This window comes from Pelecanus crispus, chromosome 20 (genome assembly GCF_030463565.1).
Source record: "Pelecanus crispus isolate bPelCri1 chromosome 20, bPelCri1.pri, whole genome shotgun sequence".
In the NCBI taxonomy this organism is placed as follows: domain Eukaryota; kingdom Metazoa; phylum Chordata; class Aves; order Pelecaniformes; family Pelecanidae; genus Pelecanus; species Pelecanus crispus.
Window position 1 is genome coordinate 5,805,988 of NC_134662.1, and position 15,438 is coordinate 5,821,425.

General features: G+C 43.1%; 2 protein-coding genes across 5 annotated transcripts in view; both read right to left on the reverse strand.

Moving 5' to 3' along the window:
* Positions 1-1,087: 1,087 nt before the first annotated feature.
* On the reverse strand, positions 1,088-6,207 carry USE1 (unconventional SNARE in the ER 1). 4 transcript variants are annotated; one of them, XR_012831767.1, is made up of 9 exons: positions 6,106-6,207; positions 5,831-5,880; positions 5,308-5,386; positions 4,640-4,792; positions 4,389-4,407; positions 3,622-3,652; positions 3,217-3,379; positions 2,255-2,985; positions 1,088-1,369 (listed from the first exon to the last, which is right to left on the reverse strand). XR_012831767.1 is itself a non-coding variant. In XM_075723503.1 (8 exons), exons 1-8 carry the CDS (start codon positions 6,205-6,207, stop codon positions 2,803-2,805), a joined length of 780 nt encoding a protein of 259 aa, XP_075579618.1. In that variant the 3' UTR covers positions 1,088-2,802. The 4 variants fall into 4 exon arrangements, 3 of the variants coding, with proteins under 3 accessions (XP_075579618.1, XP_075579619.1, XP_075579620.1); XM_075723503.1 differs by having other exon boundaries at positions 1,088-2,985; XM_075723504.1 differs by lacking the exon at positions 4,389-4,407 and having other exon boundaries at positions 1,088-2,985; positions 4,645-4,792.
* A 700-nt stretch (positions 6,208-6,907) lies between these two features.
* Positions 6,908-15,438, reverse strand: part of MYO9B (myosin IXB) — a 44,811-nt gene continuing 36,280 nt past the window's right edge. The window contains 13 exon segments of the mRNA XM_075723825.1: positions 6,908-7,616; positions 7,761-7,909; positions 8,204-8,343; positions 9,370-9,493; positions 10,452-10,583; positions 11,345-11,450; positions 12,073-12,201; positions 12,535-12,727; positions 13,182-13,252; positions 13,436-13,547; positions 14,066-14,107; positions 14,601-14,777; positions 15,285-15,383. Coding sequence (XP_075579940.1) covers positions 7,177-7,616; positions 7,761-7,909; positions 8,204-8,343; positions 9,370-9,493; positions 10,452-10,583; positions 11,345-11,450; positions 12,073-12,201; positions 12,535-12,727; positions 13,182-13,252; positions 13,436-13,547; positions 14,066-14,107; positions 14,601-14,777; positions 15,285-15,383 — 1,914 coding nt within the window. The 3' untranslated portion in view covers positions 6,908-7,176.

The window sequence follows — 15,438 nt, forward strand, 5'->3', positions numbered from 1 at the left end:
AGCCTCCAGAAGATTTTTTAATTTTTTTTAACTTGCTGTCTGAAAGTAGGTAGTCTGCCAAGAAGCCAACCAAGGCCCAGCCCCATGCCTGATAAACATCTCTCCATCTGGATTTCCCAAGCTTTTGGGAAAGTTAAGCAATTCTCACTTCACAGTGTTTGCAACTCTCACAGAAAGCTGTTTCTCTATATAACGTTATTCTGTAGAGAGCAGCACATCAGAGCCCCACGCTACGAAATGGAGCTGAGGGCTGAAGTAGCAGATCGTACAACCAGCACCACCATACATTAGTCAAAAATACGAACTGCCACTCCATCTATGAAAAGTCACAAAGGCTTGAGCGACTGTTTATTCTAAATACTACTGGCACCGATCCTCAAAGTGTTTCTGAATGACTATAATTACTAAATAAACTCAAGAAAAAGCAAAGACTGCAACCGCCAATTGACAAAGCAGCCATTGTGTGCAGGGAGACTGCTGGCCACTGAGGCAATTAATCCGGCCCCTTGGTAACGTTCTTCCACCGGGTCAGAGGTAGCCAGAGGCTCGGCGCAGCGCCGGCGGCACCGTGCTCAACGGTCGCGCCAGATAGCACAAAAGGTGTCAGTAGCTACAGGATTCAGTCTCAGTGCTGGCAGTTCATCCTTCAAAATAACACACACCCGTGAAATGTCAGCGGTCAAAAGCTAAATAGCACGTGTTTCTGAACTGATTTCCTGGCAGGCTTCTTCGTAAAGGAATTGCTGTTGACTTGGAGGGGTGGGTATTTTCTTGGGGGCAAGCTATCACTAGTAGTTCCCTTTCTGGTCTTTCCAATTTAACTTCTAATTTGCAAGTGCCAAAAAGTTATAACCAACACGGGGCCGACAGCACGGCCTTAAACTTGTCTGCAATGATGCACCAAGTCTTTTGCAAGCTAGAAAAAAAATTTATTTCAAGTAATAAAGGGGAAAATGTTATAGACAACGAAGAATTAATGCTGTAACATTCCAGTATCTCACACACACAAAACATTCCAGCACTACATTCAACCTCTGCTCTAAGAGAAGAGCTCAGCACTGAAAACGCTTGCAGGGAAAGTAGTAAACAACTAGAATTAAAAAATAATTTGGTGACACAGCATTCACTAATGAAGCACAGCAAAATGTCAAACATTACAGTTGAAGAAAAACTTCTGGGAAAAGTAGAAATGTCCAGAAATGGATTGCTACAATGATAAATTTCTATAAATTTCAAGGTAAGTAACAAGTATGCTCGAACAGAACGAGCATATCACATAGATGAGTAGCTAGAAGATAAAGCCGCACTTCATAGTGTAATCGCTCATTTGATAATCCATAAGTGAACAGCATACTAAGTTGCAAACATCCTGTTAAATGAACAAAGACACTTTATGTAAAAAATGTTAACTGTCTTCATTAACACAGCTGGTTTTGTAAAGAAAAAAGAACAATTCTGAAACAGAGCCTGCCACTCTGGGATGTGTTCAAAGCAGCAGTCGGATTTTCCTAAGAACTCAGCTGTTGTGACAAACAGCTCTTCCCCCACCTCCCTCTGGCCCCGAACACCCCATCCAGGGGCGCACAACAGCAACAGAAGTGGCAAGAGAACACTCGGGCACAGCCGCTGCTCCCCACTTCCTCAACGTGAAGCTGTACGCACCTGACCACCGGCGCTTTCCAGAGGAAGACTCCAGAAACAACAGCACAGATGCAGAATGGTTTGCTTTTGGCTTACCACAAGCACTTAAAAATGGTTCTCACACTGTCACAACAAACCTTGCTTTACTGCAGGCTCTAAATTTTTCTAGCAGTAGCAGCGTTTTGTATTGTAGTGACCTCTTAAGAATACAAGTGAGACACAAACACTCTTGACCAGAATAACTTGTCTCAAAAGGTGAAGGGTGATGGTGATTTTTTTTTTTTAAATTATTATTTCTGTCTTGAAGACACCGGCTTCCTTTGCCCTCATCTTACAGTCAAAAGATGTTTGTGTACAAACAAGGTGGTCTATACCATACGGAGAGTACCGCATGTACAATTCTACGGTGCCAGGGTCACAGTGTTTCCTTGATGCAACAGCATCAACATAACAGACAATGAGTGAGAATGTTTGTGCATACAAAAAGGGACGCAAACATTGCAACAGCAAGCAACTTTAGCCCTTCTATAGCAAGTCTAAACTGAAGAAAATTGCAAAGTCCAAAGTCCCAAATACCCATCTGGGAAAAAGGTGAGCCTGAGAACCGTTTTACCTGTTGATACTCTCTGAATCTGAGCCAGGCAAGCAACTCAATGGCAGCGTTCTCTTCCTACACCCTACAGCTGTGTACGTACATTGTAATTAAATATCCTGTTGGCAGCAAGGTCCTACTTCAGTACAGTCAAGCTGTAAAAGACAGGAGAAATTGTAAGACTTCAACTGTTACTCATATTCGTATTGAGTAAATGCCTTTTGGGAGTTGTAACGTTTGCCACAGCCACGTTAAAAACAGGACTGTATCTATCCACTAAAGAACTTGTTAGCAGCTCAGCGTAAATTGTCATCTTTATCCCAGTTCTCCCCTCATAGGCAACAATATTAATTTAAAAAAAAAAAAAGTATCCAAGTGTAGAAAGCCTTCCCCACGAAACTCTTCACTGAACCCAGTGATTGCACAAGAAGGAGATGCAAGGATAGGCCTTGGACAGCCACTTTAAAGACGTGATAGGTGGCACAGACATTGATTGCTGACAGTCATCATACCAGCTGAGCTTTCCAACTGCACTTCTGGCAGTTTTAAATTTAAAGAAAAAAAAAAAATCACTTTAGTTTGGGGAAAATCCTGATAAAGAGAATCATGCTGATGAATATAAAACAAACTACAATTAACATTATCCATAACAGCCAGTTGACCGATTTCTTTGCATGCTGTTCAAGGCGGTCAGACTCATCCTTGAGCTTCTCCAAGTTCTGGTCTGCCATCCTGAGAGAATGTGACAGCGTCTGGGGAACAAAGAGAACAAATGGTTTTAAACTCAGATCTGAAGTTCTGATCACTATTTCTTCCCACAGAAAAGAAGGTTCAATTGCACTATAGAAGCAGACAGGTATTGCCTCCAAGTCTCCCCACTCTAATCTCACCTCGAATCAAGTTAGAGATGTAGTGTTTAACATATTAGCACTTTAGCCTTCTAGGCTGCAAAACTGAGAGCTTCGCACTTTAACATGCGCTACCTGGTTATCTTGTTTTATCACATTCTGCGCAGCCAGAGTGTTGTTTTTGAGACTCCGAGCCAAACTTAGCATTTCTTCAGCTAACTTCTCCTGCATATCCTGGTGGTGCTGTAACACAGCATCCAGCTCGACTGCTGACTGCTTCTCATCAGATGCAAGGCCTCTGCAAGAAGATAAGGAAAACAAAAATTGGGATTTTTACTTCCTGTGGGTTGATCTCCCAATGTCCCCCCAGACTCCACAACTCTGACAAGACAACAGGAACAGTTAAACCAGCTGAAGTCACTGTATTTAGGTTTCTACCAGCAGGCACTTCACCCAAACAGAGGTACATCCGAGATTTAAAAGTCATTGAGAAAGCAGTTCCCAAAACATCGAGCATCCAAATGAGAAATTTTCACTTACTTCCGCTTCCTTACGTTTAACTCCTCAGAATCTGGAAAAAGAATTACATTTGTGTTTTAGCATGTTATAAATTCCCATGCAACCACAGGCTGAAGAAACAAATTTTCTGTAAGGGATTTTCAGATGTCCAAATCCTACTTGGTCCCCTACCCCAGGGAATATGGATTTCAAATGCCTACCTGCTTTCCACAGGAAAAGACAACACATAACATCAAACGTATGGTGGAGAGAAAAAACAGATGAATCATATTCCCTGAGGGCATAGTTTAAGCCTGTGTGTCTTAGTGTTCTCTTTCAGGACACATTAGATTGGCCTAGCTCCAACCACTGCAACAGTAACTATAGAAACCACAAATTAATTCCTACCACTTCCTTACATGAATAACACGGCTGTATATTTAAGAGGAATTGAACAACGCCTACTCTAAGCACCTGAAATCACATGATTTTCTCAGAGCAGAAGAGAACAGAAGCAACAATAAAGGTAAATTGTCCTAGTTAATTCTGTAACTAGAATGTCTGTTTCTGTACAAATTCTGGAAAAATAGGTTCTTGCAAGTCCCTGCTACCATACCTATAACAACACTTCGGCTTTCATCTATTAGGGTTTTTTGTTTTGTTTGTTTTTTAGATCTGCTATCTTGAGAAGAAGTGAGCCAGTAAATTAAAAGTACACTTTGGCCAATCTCTAGTATCCGACCTTCCTCTTTCTCTCCCTGTAAGACTCAGGTCAACTAAAGTTAGAGAAAACAACGGATTAAACTTACCATCGATAGCCAAGGGATCCTGGGAGGCAGAAAGAGAAACAAAACATAAGATTACAAAGAGCCAGTGATAAAGGACAGTCCTCCAGGCCTACCATAGTGCCCATACCCAGTATTTAAACTATCCAAACCAGAAAAAGGTGACTCCCCACCCAGCCTGGGACACATCTGAGGCACAGCCACCAAAGGCAGCTCAATGCAACAGGAGACAATCCATAAACTAGCAGTAAAGAAGCAGCAGCACCAAAACATACTGTACCAAGCAGCTCACTCCTCATCTTGCCTGTGCAACGAGCCTTTGTCTGCAGATGAACTGTTTTAGTGGCTGGGGTTCTCTCTTTGGTTGTTGTAGGGGTACGTCCAGGGGCCAAGAACTGATTTGCCAGAGCCTTTTCAGTTGATGAAGACTGTGAGTAGGAAGAAGCAATGAAAAGTCATGAATATCGCATTCTGCAGTGAGAGACCACCTGGATGTGTGACCAACAAGGATGCAGAGAGCACTGCCACAGCTGCTTCCCAGGAAACAGCGAAGTCAGTCTGAACACCAGCACCGACTGCACCCGCACTAATTGCGGTACAGCTCGTTGGCATTTCATAGCTCTCCGGATGCACGTGGCACCCCGTTAGGCCAAAGGACAGTACCTGCCCCTGTATCCCACATCAAAGAAGTGAGAAGGATGTAGGCAAGATGTACTTTGCTTTTGAAGAGGAGGAAAGTGGTTTCGGATTTCATACAATACCCCTTTTTAACAAAATACAAAACCACAGTATGTTTATTCATGTTTTTACAAGGACTGCCTGGTAAGGTTTTAAACAGTGTTATTTTGAGACATAAAATAAAGGCACACGTAGGAACCAGGCAATAAGGTGAATACAAGCACAGAACACTTAAATCTTTCCAAGCTGAACTAGCAGATCTTACCAATTTCTCAGCTTCTAAAAGTCCCTTTAGGAAGTCCACTTTGCGAGAGTATTCATTCAGCAGTTCCGGAGCTGGCTTGCTATTGGAATTGAAAGATAGTAATATGAAAACCAGAAGTTATCAGCGTTTTCAGTTGTTCAGGTGACTTTCCAAATAAAATAAAATTAGAAAAACAACACGTAGAAGATGCTTCTTTGAAGACCCAACAGAAGTCGCCTCTAGGCTAGGAACATGCGTGCAAGGCCCTGCAAATCCCCTTCCAAGGCCCTGACAGCTCGGGCACCGCAGGCCGCGGGGGCACGGGCATTGCCCAGGGCCCAGGCCGCCACGCAGGGAAGCGCGGCTCTCCAGGGCTGCGTCCTGGCCGCTCTGCGGGCACCGCTTCTCCCTCACCCTCGGGTATTTCCACAGGGAAGCGTAAGCGCCACGGTGGTGCTGGTGGGCTGCGTCTGCCTCACGGGTAAGAGGCGAACGAAACCCCCGAAGGCACCCGCAGGCCCCAGGGCTTCAGAAGGCGACTCACCCAGACTGCTTCTTCAGCTCTCCCAGCATGTCTTCAAGAGCGGCCACGTACTGAGGAGAAAAAAGCCTTTAAGCGACAGCATTAAGGAAAAATATCCCGTCTGGCAGAGGCTGCTGCACGGCTGGGAGCGAGCTTGGCGCTTTAACACTCCACAGCACTCTCTGCCTCCGCTTATCGAGGAGCCGAACCGCGCCGCTGCGGGGACGGGGCAGGAGCCTCCCGCGCTTTTCCCGGCCGGTCTCCCCCCGCGGAGGGCCGAGCCGCGGGGTCCTCACCTTCTCCAGCCGCCACTCGCCGGGGCCCCGGCGCTCCGCCGCCAGCGCCTCGCACCGGCTCAGCAGCCGCATCAGGTTCAGCTCCAGCCGCGTCGCGGCCATGGCGCGCGGGGGCCGCCGGAAGCCGCTTCAGGGCCACTTCCGGGCGGCGGGCGCCATCTTGGGGCGGGGCGGGGCGCAGGGAGGGGCGGGAGGCGCCGGCGGGGCCGGGCAGCCTCTGCGCTCTGAGCGCCCTTTTGTTTAAAAAAACCCACCCCAAAATCAACCCAAACCCTGCACGTCCGCAGAGGCGGCTGCTGCTCGGGGCTACTGCGGCAGTGCTGTGTGGCATCGCCAGAGCCCCGGAGGCAGCGACAGAGCGCCTGAGCGGTGCTCTTCCTCCGCTCCAACGCAGAGCAGGGCCAAGACCCTTTCAGACCAATTCGGTGAAGGGCTGCTGCTCAGCCTGCCGCTTCAGAACATTTTTATATATGAGCGCACCTCAGCCTCAGGGGTCTCACTTCACAGATGCGAAGCCTGCGGAGGATGAGGCAGCTCCGCGCAGCGCCAGGATCCAGCACTACGGCTCCATGCTGGGCCGTGCGCTTGCTCCAAGAGCACCAAAATGCTCTGACGAGACGCCCCAGGCTTGCCCTTAGTGCTTCCTCTGTGCAGAAAGCTTTCCCAATGCTTTACGAAGTACTGACAAAGGTATGCGATTCCAACTAAAGGCTTCCTTCGGAAGAAATGGTTCATGAGACGAGACATTGATAAACTTAACACAAGTATTTTTTAAAAATGCAATTTATTACTAAACGTTTTTACACATTTTGGTCTCAGAGAAAGGCACGGCAGCAGAATCAGGGGCCTTACACTCAACAGGCGTTCTAATTTTAAATTAAAACCCTGCAAAGAAAGTAAAGTGAAGAATATTTGTTTGAAACAACCTTGCTTAACCCTTACAGTACTGTACATTTTCAGGCTGCCTTCCCGGCAGTCACTTAGAACACGAACAAGTTCACAGCCTTTACTTTAAAGGCTTGAAGCCAAAGCTGCAGTCAACTTCAAAAAAGTTCAGACAGCTTAAGTATTTCACTTCTCTATACAGGGAATCTGAGAGAAAGGGTCCGAGAATCTCCGTTTTACTTTCGCTGTGAGTTCGTATTCATCCAAGAGTTCCTGAGCGTGGGCCATTGCAGACCCTTGTGCAATGTATACAGAGTGGATTTTATCAGTTCGCCTTGCTGGCTGCTCCCTTCGTCTCACCATTATTTGAGACTCTTCGTTAGCTGAAATCCTGCCCTGGGATTCTGTACATCTGAAAATCCCAGGAGGAAGTTTTATATTTGCTGTTGGCATCACTGGAGTTCGACGGGGCACTTTAATCTTGGGCAGTGTTAAAGATGATCTGTGTCTTGAAGCCAGGGATGCAGAGGAAGAATTTGAAGAGGTTTGCAAAACAGAAGGCACTTTGCAAATGTCTTTGGCAGGCATACTGTAGCTCTGAGCACGGCAGTGTAATCCAATAATTGCTTTAAAGAAACAAGATACTTAGATACTGAAAGCATGCATAAAACTGTAACTTGATACAAGCAACTGTGACCAGATAACATCTGGTCAGCTGGCTGTATGCAGTGAAAGATGTAGAATTTAAAAAAAACAAAAAACAACAAAACACACACTACCTTAATACTGACCTTCGGTATCCATCCGTCCTGTTCTATCTTCAAGCAGGCTCTCTGTGCTTGCTGAGGTCTCGGAGTCTACGTTTTCCTCATCAGAGCCTCGCTGATCAAGCTCAGGTAACCGGTAAGTTATATCTTCCCTATATCACAACAGAGATTGTGGCACTCTAGAAACAATGTCTCTGATACGAGCAACTTTATGCATCTGGTATTCAGAGGCAAACCTTCCTGCATGTAGTCATTAAATATTAATTCTCATGGTATTTTCTCTCAGCTAGTCCTTTGCAGTTTCCTTTTCAACTTCATAAAGGCCTACAGCACATAATTAGCTAGATCATTTTGGACAAAAAGTATACTGCTTTACAATCTGCATTACCTCCAACTGCAAAGGGCAAGACCTACAGAGATAAGGGGTTTTCAAAGCTGTGACTTACTTTTCTTCTTTTATTGACTGTATGCGATCAATGAGAATCTCCTTTTCCCGGTTATCAGCTTCAGAAACTTCCTCTTCTTCGTGCAGTGAGTCCAGTTCTGAGTTGCCACTGTCATTTCCTTTGACCTGTGAGCTTTTACTCTGCAAGACAAATTTATGTGTAACACTTCAAGGTCGTAAGAAGCTACGAAAGTCTTGACTGTCTACTAGTTGCAAGGTGGAAGATGAATGAGTAGGCCAAATGAAGGGCTGACAGAATTGATGAAGAGCTGTTAGTTGCTCATATAAATGTTTCAAAAGGTAATAGAAATTTTTCTATTCACCTGATTTCTGGGGTTTTGTTACCTTTTTTGAAGCACAGGAATTCAATTTGCCAGCCTCAGCTTAGTTTTAGTAGTCACTTGTAAGTAGTATTATAACATCCAATACAAGTTACATTCAGAATGTCTCTAAAATACCAGAATCATGACAGAACAGGTCAGCAGCACTGCATGCAGTCTGGGGAGAAAGTTGCACCAATACATGCAGTCTCGATTGTTCAAAAGAGTATTTAAACCCAAGTTACAATATATGTAGTAAGTATTTTAGTCATGCAACAGTACCATGAAAAAAACCCCCATGCACTCTGAACACAGGCAGTGTACATACCAGCATCCCCTCATAAGGGGAAGAAAACCCAAGTTTTACAGGCCAGAGCTAGAGAGAGATGAAGACCAAATTCACTATATGTGGCTTCTGATCAGACAGTTTGGTTTGTTTTAATCAGTACAACAAACACAAAAGAAAAAAGTGTATTTGCCCTAACAGAACACAGCATATTTTTGTCCACCATCCATCTCTGGAGTGAAGGAACTCCTTTGCCATGTAAGAGACACAACGATCTTAGTTCTACTGATTGAATTACATGGGAATAGATTTTGACCACTGCAAGAGCAGATCCCCACCCTTGCACCCTTCATTTATCAAACAGACTCCAGTGCAGCTGTATATTCAGCTCCTACCTACAGCTTTGGGCAAGTACAAATCCCTTTTCTTCTTACCTTGCAATTCATCTTTGACTTACTGAATGGGGTGAACAGGATAAGTAAGTAGCACATCCCTTCCCAAGAAACTGGTGGGATGCTTTCTGCTGGGTGGTGTCATTCTGTGGTTTATTTCAACACTTACCGTATTCTGCCGAAGCAATGAGAGTCGTCGAAAAGCGATGCTCTCAGCTGCTTCCAGCTGATTTATTTCATCCATTTTTATCTTGTACTTCCTTATCTGTTCCTTTATGAGCATCTCTACACACCTGGACAAAAGGGCAAGAGTTTATTGAGCAGCCTCATACTATAAAAGCTCTGGGGACAACCATGGTGGGATGAGATGTCTCTCCTGGCTCGTGGATGTTTCACACACACACACGGCATGCAATCAGAGTCTCCCAAGGCATGCCTTACAAGGGGTAGCACTGCACAGTAACAGGGTGAAGAGTCCAACACCGCAAGCAAAACAGGACAAGACTGTTAAAGGTGATGGCACATGTTCTTCCTGGGATAACCTGAGCCTCTCACACTGACTGTACACAACAATGGTAAGCAAACAGACATTACCATGGCTGCTAACTGCTTCTTCTACCTGTCTTCCCTGTGCTGGAACAGACTGGTAGGTACAGAACGAGCCTGCAACCGCCCTTTTCCACCTCTATGGCCCCATGGGCGAGTAAGAAGTTACAAAAAGCTGTCATTTTTCAAACTCTGTTTTCATTGGAGGCAGATGCAAGGCCAGCCATGCAGTGAGGATGGCGAGGGACATTCAGAGAGCCAGAGCTGCTGGAGGGCGAGGAGAACAAAGAGGATCAAGGACAGAACCTTCTTCAATTCAAGGAACAACACAGAAGAAATTATCAGGCGTTTCCAAGTATGCAGGAGAGTTTAATTCTATATCCTACTGTTTATTATGGCTTGTATCTCGGCAAAATATACACGATTAGTGTACAATCCCCCCAAAAGATTATCTTGATGTAAAATACAAACCTGATATTTAAGACTTCTAAAGTCATCCTACTTTATGCTTTGCAAACTTGAGACAGGTGGAAGGAGTCAGAGAAGGGCATATAAATTGGCAGCACTAGCAGAGCCAGAATTTAGCAACTCTTAACGCTCAGTTTCTCAGCTTGATATGAATAAGGCTGTAACAAATGCAGGTAGTAGTACTGGCCTTCCGTCATATTTCAAAGTACTACTTTGCAGCAGACTGCTAAAACTTACATGGTTGTTTTTGAAACATCCTTCATGCTTGTTAAAGGGTCAGATGTATCAGGACAACGCAAGAGGCATGGAGCAAAAACAATGGCCAAGGCATTGGGTGACATGCGGTTGACATCTTCTATCAAAGCCACTCTGAAATTCAATGTTCAGGGGGCAGAGGGAAAAAAAAAAAAAAAAAAAAAAAAAAAAGATTTTAAACAAACCGTGCTAGAATACAAGCAATCCAATCAAACCTTGCCAGAGTTCCCAAATAACATGTAAGGAGGCCTTACCTCAGTACCCTAGGGGTACTAAGTATAGCAGTTCAAAGAAGTGTTTTAAAATTATTTCACACCTACTAAGTAGACAAAATTTCATGCATTAAAAAAAGGAACAGGAAGCCACCCAGGTTAAGCTAGTTTGGTAGTTTCTCAAAGTATGTCTGGCCTCCTCTTTAACAGTCCCTTTCCCCTGTGTTCAGAGGGCCACTCAGAAAATTCTCAAGTTCCTTGGTTAAGAGCAGCCCCTTTACCAGTACTGTTTATCCCTGCTCCCAAGACTAGCTATGTGCAAGCATTTATAATCCTTATGCAGTCCCTACCAAGCACGCCAACATCCTCAGTTCGCTATGTACCCATCCATATAACTCCTGGTGTTCAGAGACTCACCAAGTCTTTCAGATCTACCTTTCCTTCAAAGTTGTTCTTACCCAATTTGATACAAATACACCAGATGGTAGAAGTAAGCATGTGTCTGTTTTTAAGCACAACTAAGATCTTCAATTCTTTCATTTCTAAAGCAGCAGCTCAATCCCTACACTGACACTCAAGGGGTTTAAGTTTTTAGAAAGCTTCCAAGAGGGACTCAAAAGTCACATGGAGTTTCTCTCCAATTGAAGTAATTAAACTCATTACTTGACCAGATGGAAGATGAGTCGCTCCAAGGTATTATGATTTGCTTGTGGAAGCTGTTCAAGGACACTGTAAATGGCACAGAGTTGTTCCTGTTTTTCTGGTAGTTCTGCACAAGGGGAGAAAGCACAAGATCATAATTGCTGTGCAACACTAATGGAAAGCCGCCAAGCACTTTCTGACATTCTCTCAAACTGTCTGCAACAGATAGAAACTAAATTCTTAGAAGCCACACTGTCATTTCATTTACCAATTGTTATAACTGGATGCTAAAGTAGCCCTCATGGCACTGCGATTTTCCTACTTTTTCAGATGCTGCTGTCGTTAGCAACCATCATGTGATACATCAAGATCTTCAACAATGTTTAGGGTGCCTTACTCCCACTGAAATTAAATGAATCTAAAGATCTGAAATATCTGCCTAGCTAGATCTGGTCCAGAACATCAGGAAGAAGAGAAAAAAAAAAGTATGAAGGGAAACCTATTCACATGCTTGCTGTTTTTAGAAAGGGTGGTTGTATAGTGACATTATGCTACAAAAAAAAAAAGGAATCCTAAAGCAAGGACAAGTAAGCTAGAGGAGAAATTCCCTGAAAAGTGTTTTATATAAAATGTCTAAAATCATTGCTGGAAGGAAGCTGTTTAGCCAACAGGAGCATCTTAGAGTTTCTTTTCCCAAGGACATAGTAAGTTAAAGAAAAACCATTGCTTCAAACATTTCTAAAACCTACCTACAGCTCGGAGGAAATCATTATACTGCGCAGATGTCATTAGTGGATCTGGTAATTCCCGTAGCCATTGCTTAAGGATCCCCGTAATAGTGTGAATAGGGTAATTCTCCAGTTTCACTGAGTTTGGATCTGAAAAGAAGTGTTTTATTTAGAACAGTTCATTCCTTTGATGTACACAATGGGACCCCAAAGAAATAAGATTAGAAACACTCAACTCTCCCATTCACAGCATCCAAGTGGCAATTCAGAAGAAAAAAAAAAAAAAAAGAAAAAAGTCTGCTGATAGTCACTTATATGTACTAAGCCACTTTTTCCAGCCAACAAAAATAATATAGCCTGCATGGCCATCAAAAGGCTGTTTTTAAAACACTAAAAAGTAGCAGATACTTTCAGAGAGAAGAGAATTGCAGGGAAAACTGATATCATGCAAGGAAGTCACAAGGGTGGACAACATTGCCTGACCTGCTTGCAGCAACTGTTTCAGCTCCTTCATACGATTTGCTGATCCCGATTTCCTGTAAATGCCTTCTGTGTAGAGGCCGTGCATCTCCACGTACTCTAGCAACTTCTCCATGACAACGGGGACTGAATTTCTCTCACTGGTCAGGGAACTCACACACACTCCAAAATGACGTCGTTCTGCGTCCTCTTCATTCTGGAATTGATACAGGTCAAGCACTGTGAATACCTGTACCCAAGCTAGAAAATTCCACTGTTTCATGCTACAATTAGCTTATACTTCCAGAAACAAAAGCTGAGTGTTTTATTCTAGCTTGCTACAAGCCTTTGACCATAAGGCAGATTTCCTGAGCTGCAGCAATAAAGAAACTTTATGGTACACATTGAAGGATTTCTTTAACAGTTTGTCCATACATACTCTAAAGGAAGAGTTCCCAAAGTAGCTCAAGTATCACCTTTGAGAGGAACATTCTGTTTCTGCAACTGCAGGGCCTGCCTCTGACTATATGCAGACAGAGAAGGAAACTGTTTAAGCAATTTTTATTCAGTGCCTGGACATCCACTGTTCATTTGCTGAGAAAAAAAAGCCAGCATTCTGCATGCATCACTTACAGTATCACAGACTCATGTCCCAGATCTACAGTTCTTACCTTTTTTCCACAGGATGTACAGCTGCTCTGGATTTTGGACATGCATTTCTTGTGACAAGTCAACTTGCAAGCTAGAGAAAGGAGCAACTGTTACAAGCATTCCAAATCACATTAAAATGCTAAGTATCTTGTCTTATTCACTTACTATATAACCTGCACGTACTGTTCACTAAGCCCCATCTGTACCAGCCACAGTTACAAGCAATCTGCACATATTGTAAACTAAGTGGCAAGAACGAGGTGGTTTTCCTTACCACTGCAGAGACAGGCCTTTTCCATGGGCCAGATGTAGGACGAGCAGTGTTCACACGATTGCCGTATGCTCACTTGGTAGTTTGTGAATACATGGCCATTGTGTTCTTCAATCTGATGGGAGACGGGAAGAAACTAATGGACTACTTTTATTGTTATTATTTTTAATAAAACTATCTACCCTATCTTAGATTTTTCCATTTTTATTTTACAATTACAGCCGATGCCTTTGACCTTGAAACCAAATTTCACCCTATCTTAAGGCAGTTGGGTTTGCTGAGTCATTGCCGCCTTGGTTAAAGTTCATCAGTGCAATACATTAGCTATAGTTTGTTATTAATATTTAGTAGTAGTTTTCCTTTAAACAGTCCCATTGAGAAAGCCATTAGGTTCTAAAAGATGCTGTGGACAAGCAAGGAAATGACAGAGTACCACCTATCCCTGCACAAGCAAGATCTTTGATTTATGGAAAACAGTGTTATATTGTGTCACATCTTCATAAAAGAGGTAAGTGATTTAGCACGCAAATAAAACAGAACTCCAGTACAAAATCAAGCTCTTTCAAGAGTGTTTTTCTCTGTTCTGTGACTGCAGCTGAGAACTTAGATTATTGCAAAAAGAAAAGTACTTACTGCACGATCTTGTTTTCGTTTCTTCTTCTGGGCTTTGGTTTGCTGCAGTGGAGTACAGAACTGGCATTAGTCTTTGCAATTCAGACATTCCATTCCCCCTTTTTTTTTTTCTTCCCCTATTCAGCTTCCCAGACTCTATATCACCTCTAGACATCTGAGACACTATACTGCAGCTTCAGCTTGGTATGAGGGTTGTGAGCTCACACCGCCAACTTCCTAAAAATCAGTTGAGCTCACTACCTCATGACAAAGCAATTCCATCTCTAAAGCCTTCAGAGAACTCCTAAGTTTTCACTAAAGAAAATGTGCAAGCATTTTAAAATTCTGAAAATATTAAGAGCAAGTTAAATAATGAACAGTTCCAAAAAGGTGTATCAGCATTCAGAATTTGTTATACGCATGATTCGTGTATGGAAAGCATTTCCCAAACAATGAAGAATGCTATGGAAAAGCTTTCTGAGGTTACACAGGTTCCTTAACCTACGACAGTAACATTCAATCATCCCATAAGCCAGTAAAAGAGTAAGTTTTATACCTTGGGCTGCTCAGACTCCTCTTTTTTTGTATATCCTCTGATGAATTCATCCAGAAGGGACTGGAAGAGATTCAAAACCAGCTTCACTTCTTCCTCTTCCCTTTTTTTGGCCAGATTTGTAACTAGAAGCTGGTAATTTTCCACCAGATCTTTGTAGCCAACATGGATTTGCCCATTCTAGAGAAGGAACAAATATTGTTCAGAAGACAGTCTTTCTGGATGCAGTTGAGACAGTTTCATATTTTTATGTGTTTAAGTTCAGAGGTGAGAAAGCATGCTCATGATTAAAGTAAAAGATAACAGCCCGTGACAGAAACAAGTTAGCACACTTCCCTACTACACCGTAGAAGGGCACTTGGCTGAGACAAGGCAGTGTCAGAAGAATATTGGAAAAGCTGTTGGCACCTCTCTGGTGTTTAAACACAGCAACATGAAGAGGCTGAAGACAGCAAAATCCATCCATTTCTAAAAATAAGTTACAGCTGAGCGAATGAGAAAAAGGAAACAAAACAGTCTGCTTAAGATTACAGCAGAACTGTAAAACATTATTTTCAAGTCTAACATTCAGCTTTGAATTCTATGCTAAGAATTGCTTTGTTAAAGAGCTGTAGGTCAAGCATTTAAACTGCACATGATCCATTCATTACCGACCAACTTTTCAGTTTATGGAGATTTACTACTTACAGGAGCAGAGTACATGGTCTTGATGTTTCCTCTAAACTTCTCTGTGGCTTCAAAAAACAAACATTCAATACCAGACTTCTGGGAGCGTAAGTCATTGATCTAGAAGGCAAATACATCTGCATCAAATTTCATTCAAATAGGAACATCCAACCAG

Bases quoted from the DNA above. Each gene is read 5' to 3' on its own strand.
- USE1 (XM_075723503.1), bottom strand. From the start codon at position 6,207: ATGGCCGCGACGCGGCTGGAGCTGAACCTGATGCGGCTGCTGAGCCGG. The intron at 4,793-5,307 runs GTAAGATCTGCT...TCCTACTCACAG, and splicing joins TTTTAGAAGCTGAGAAATTG to TCTTCATCAACTGAAAAGGC. The intron at 2,986-3,216 runs GTAGCGCATGTT...TTTGTTCCCCAG, and splicing joins TGATAAAACAAGATAACCAG to ACGCTGTCACATTCTCTCAG.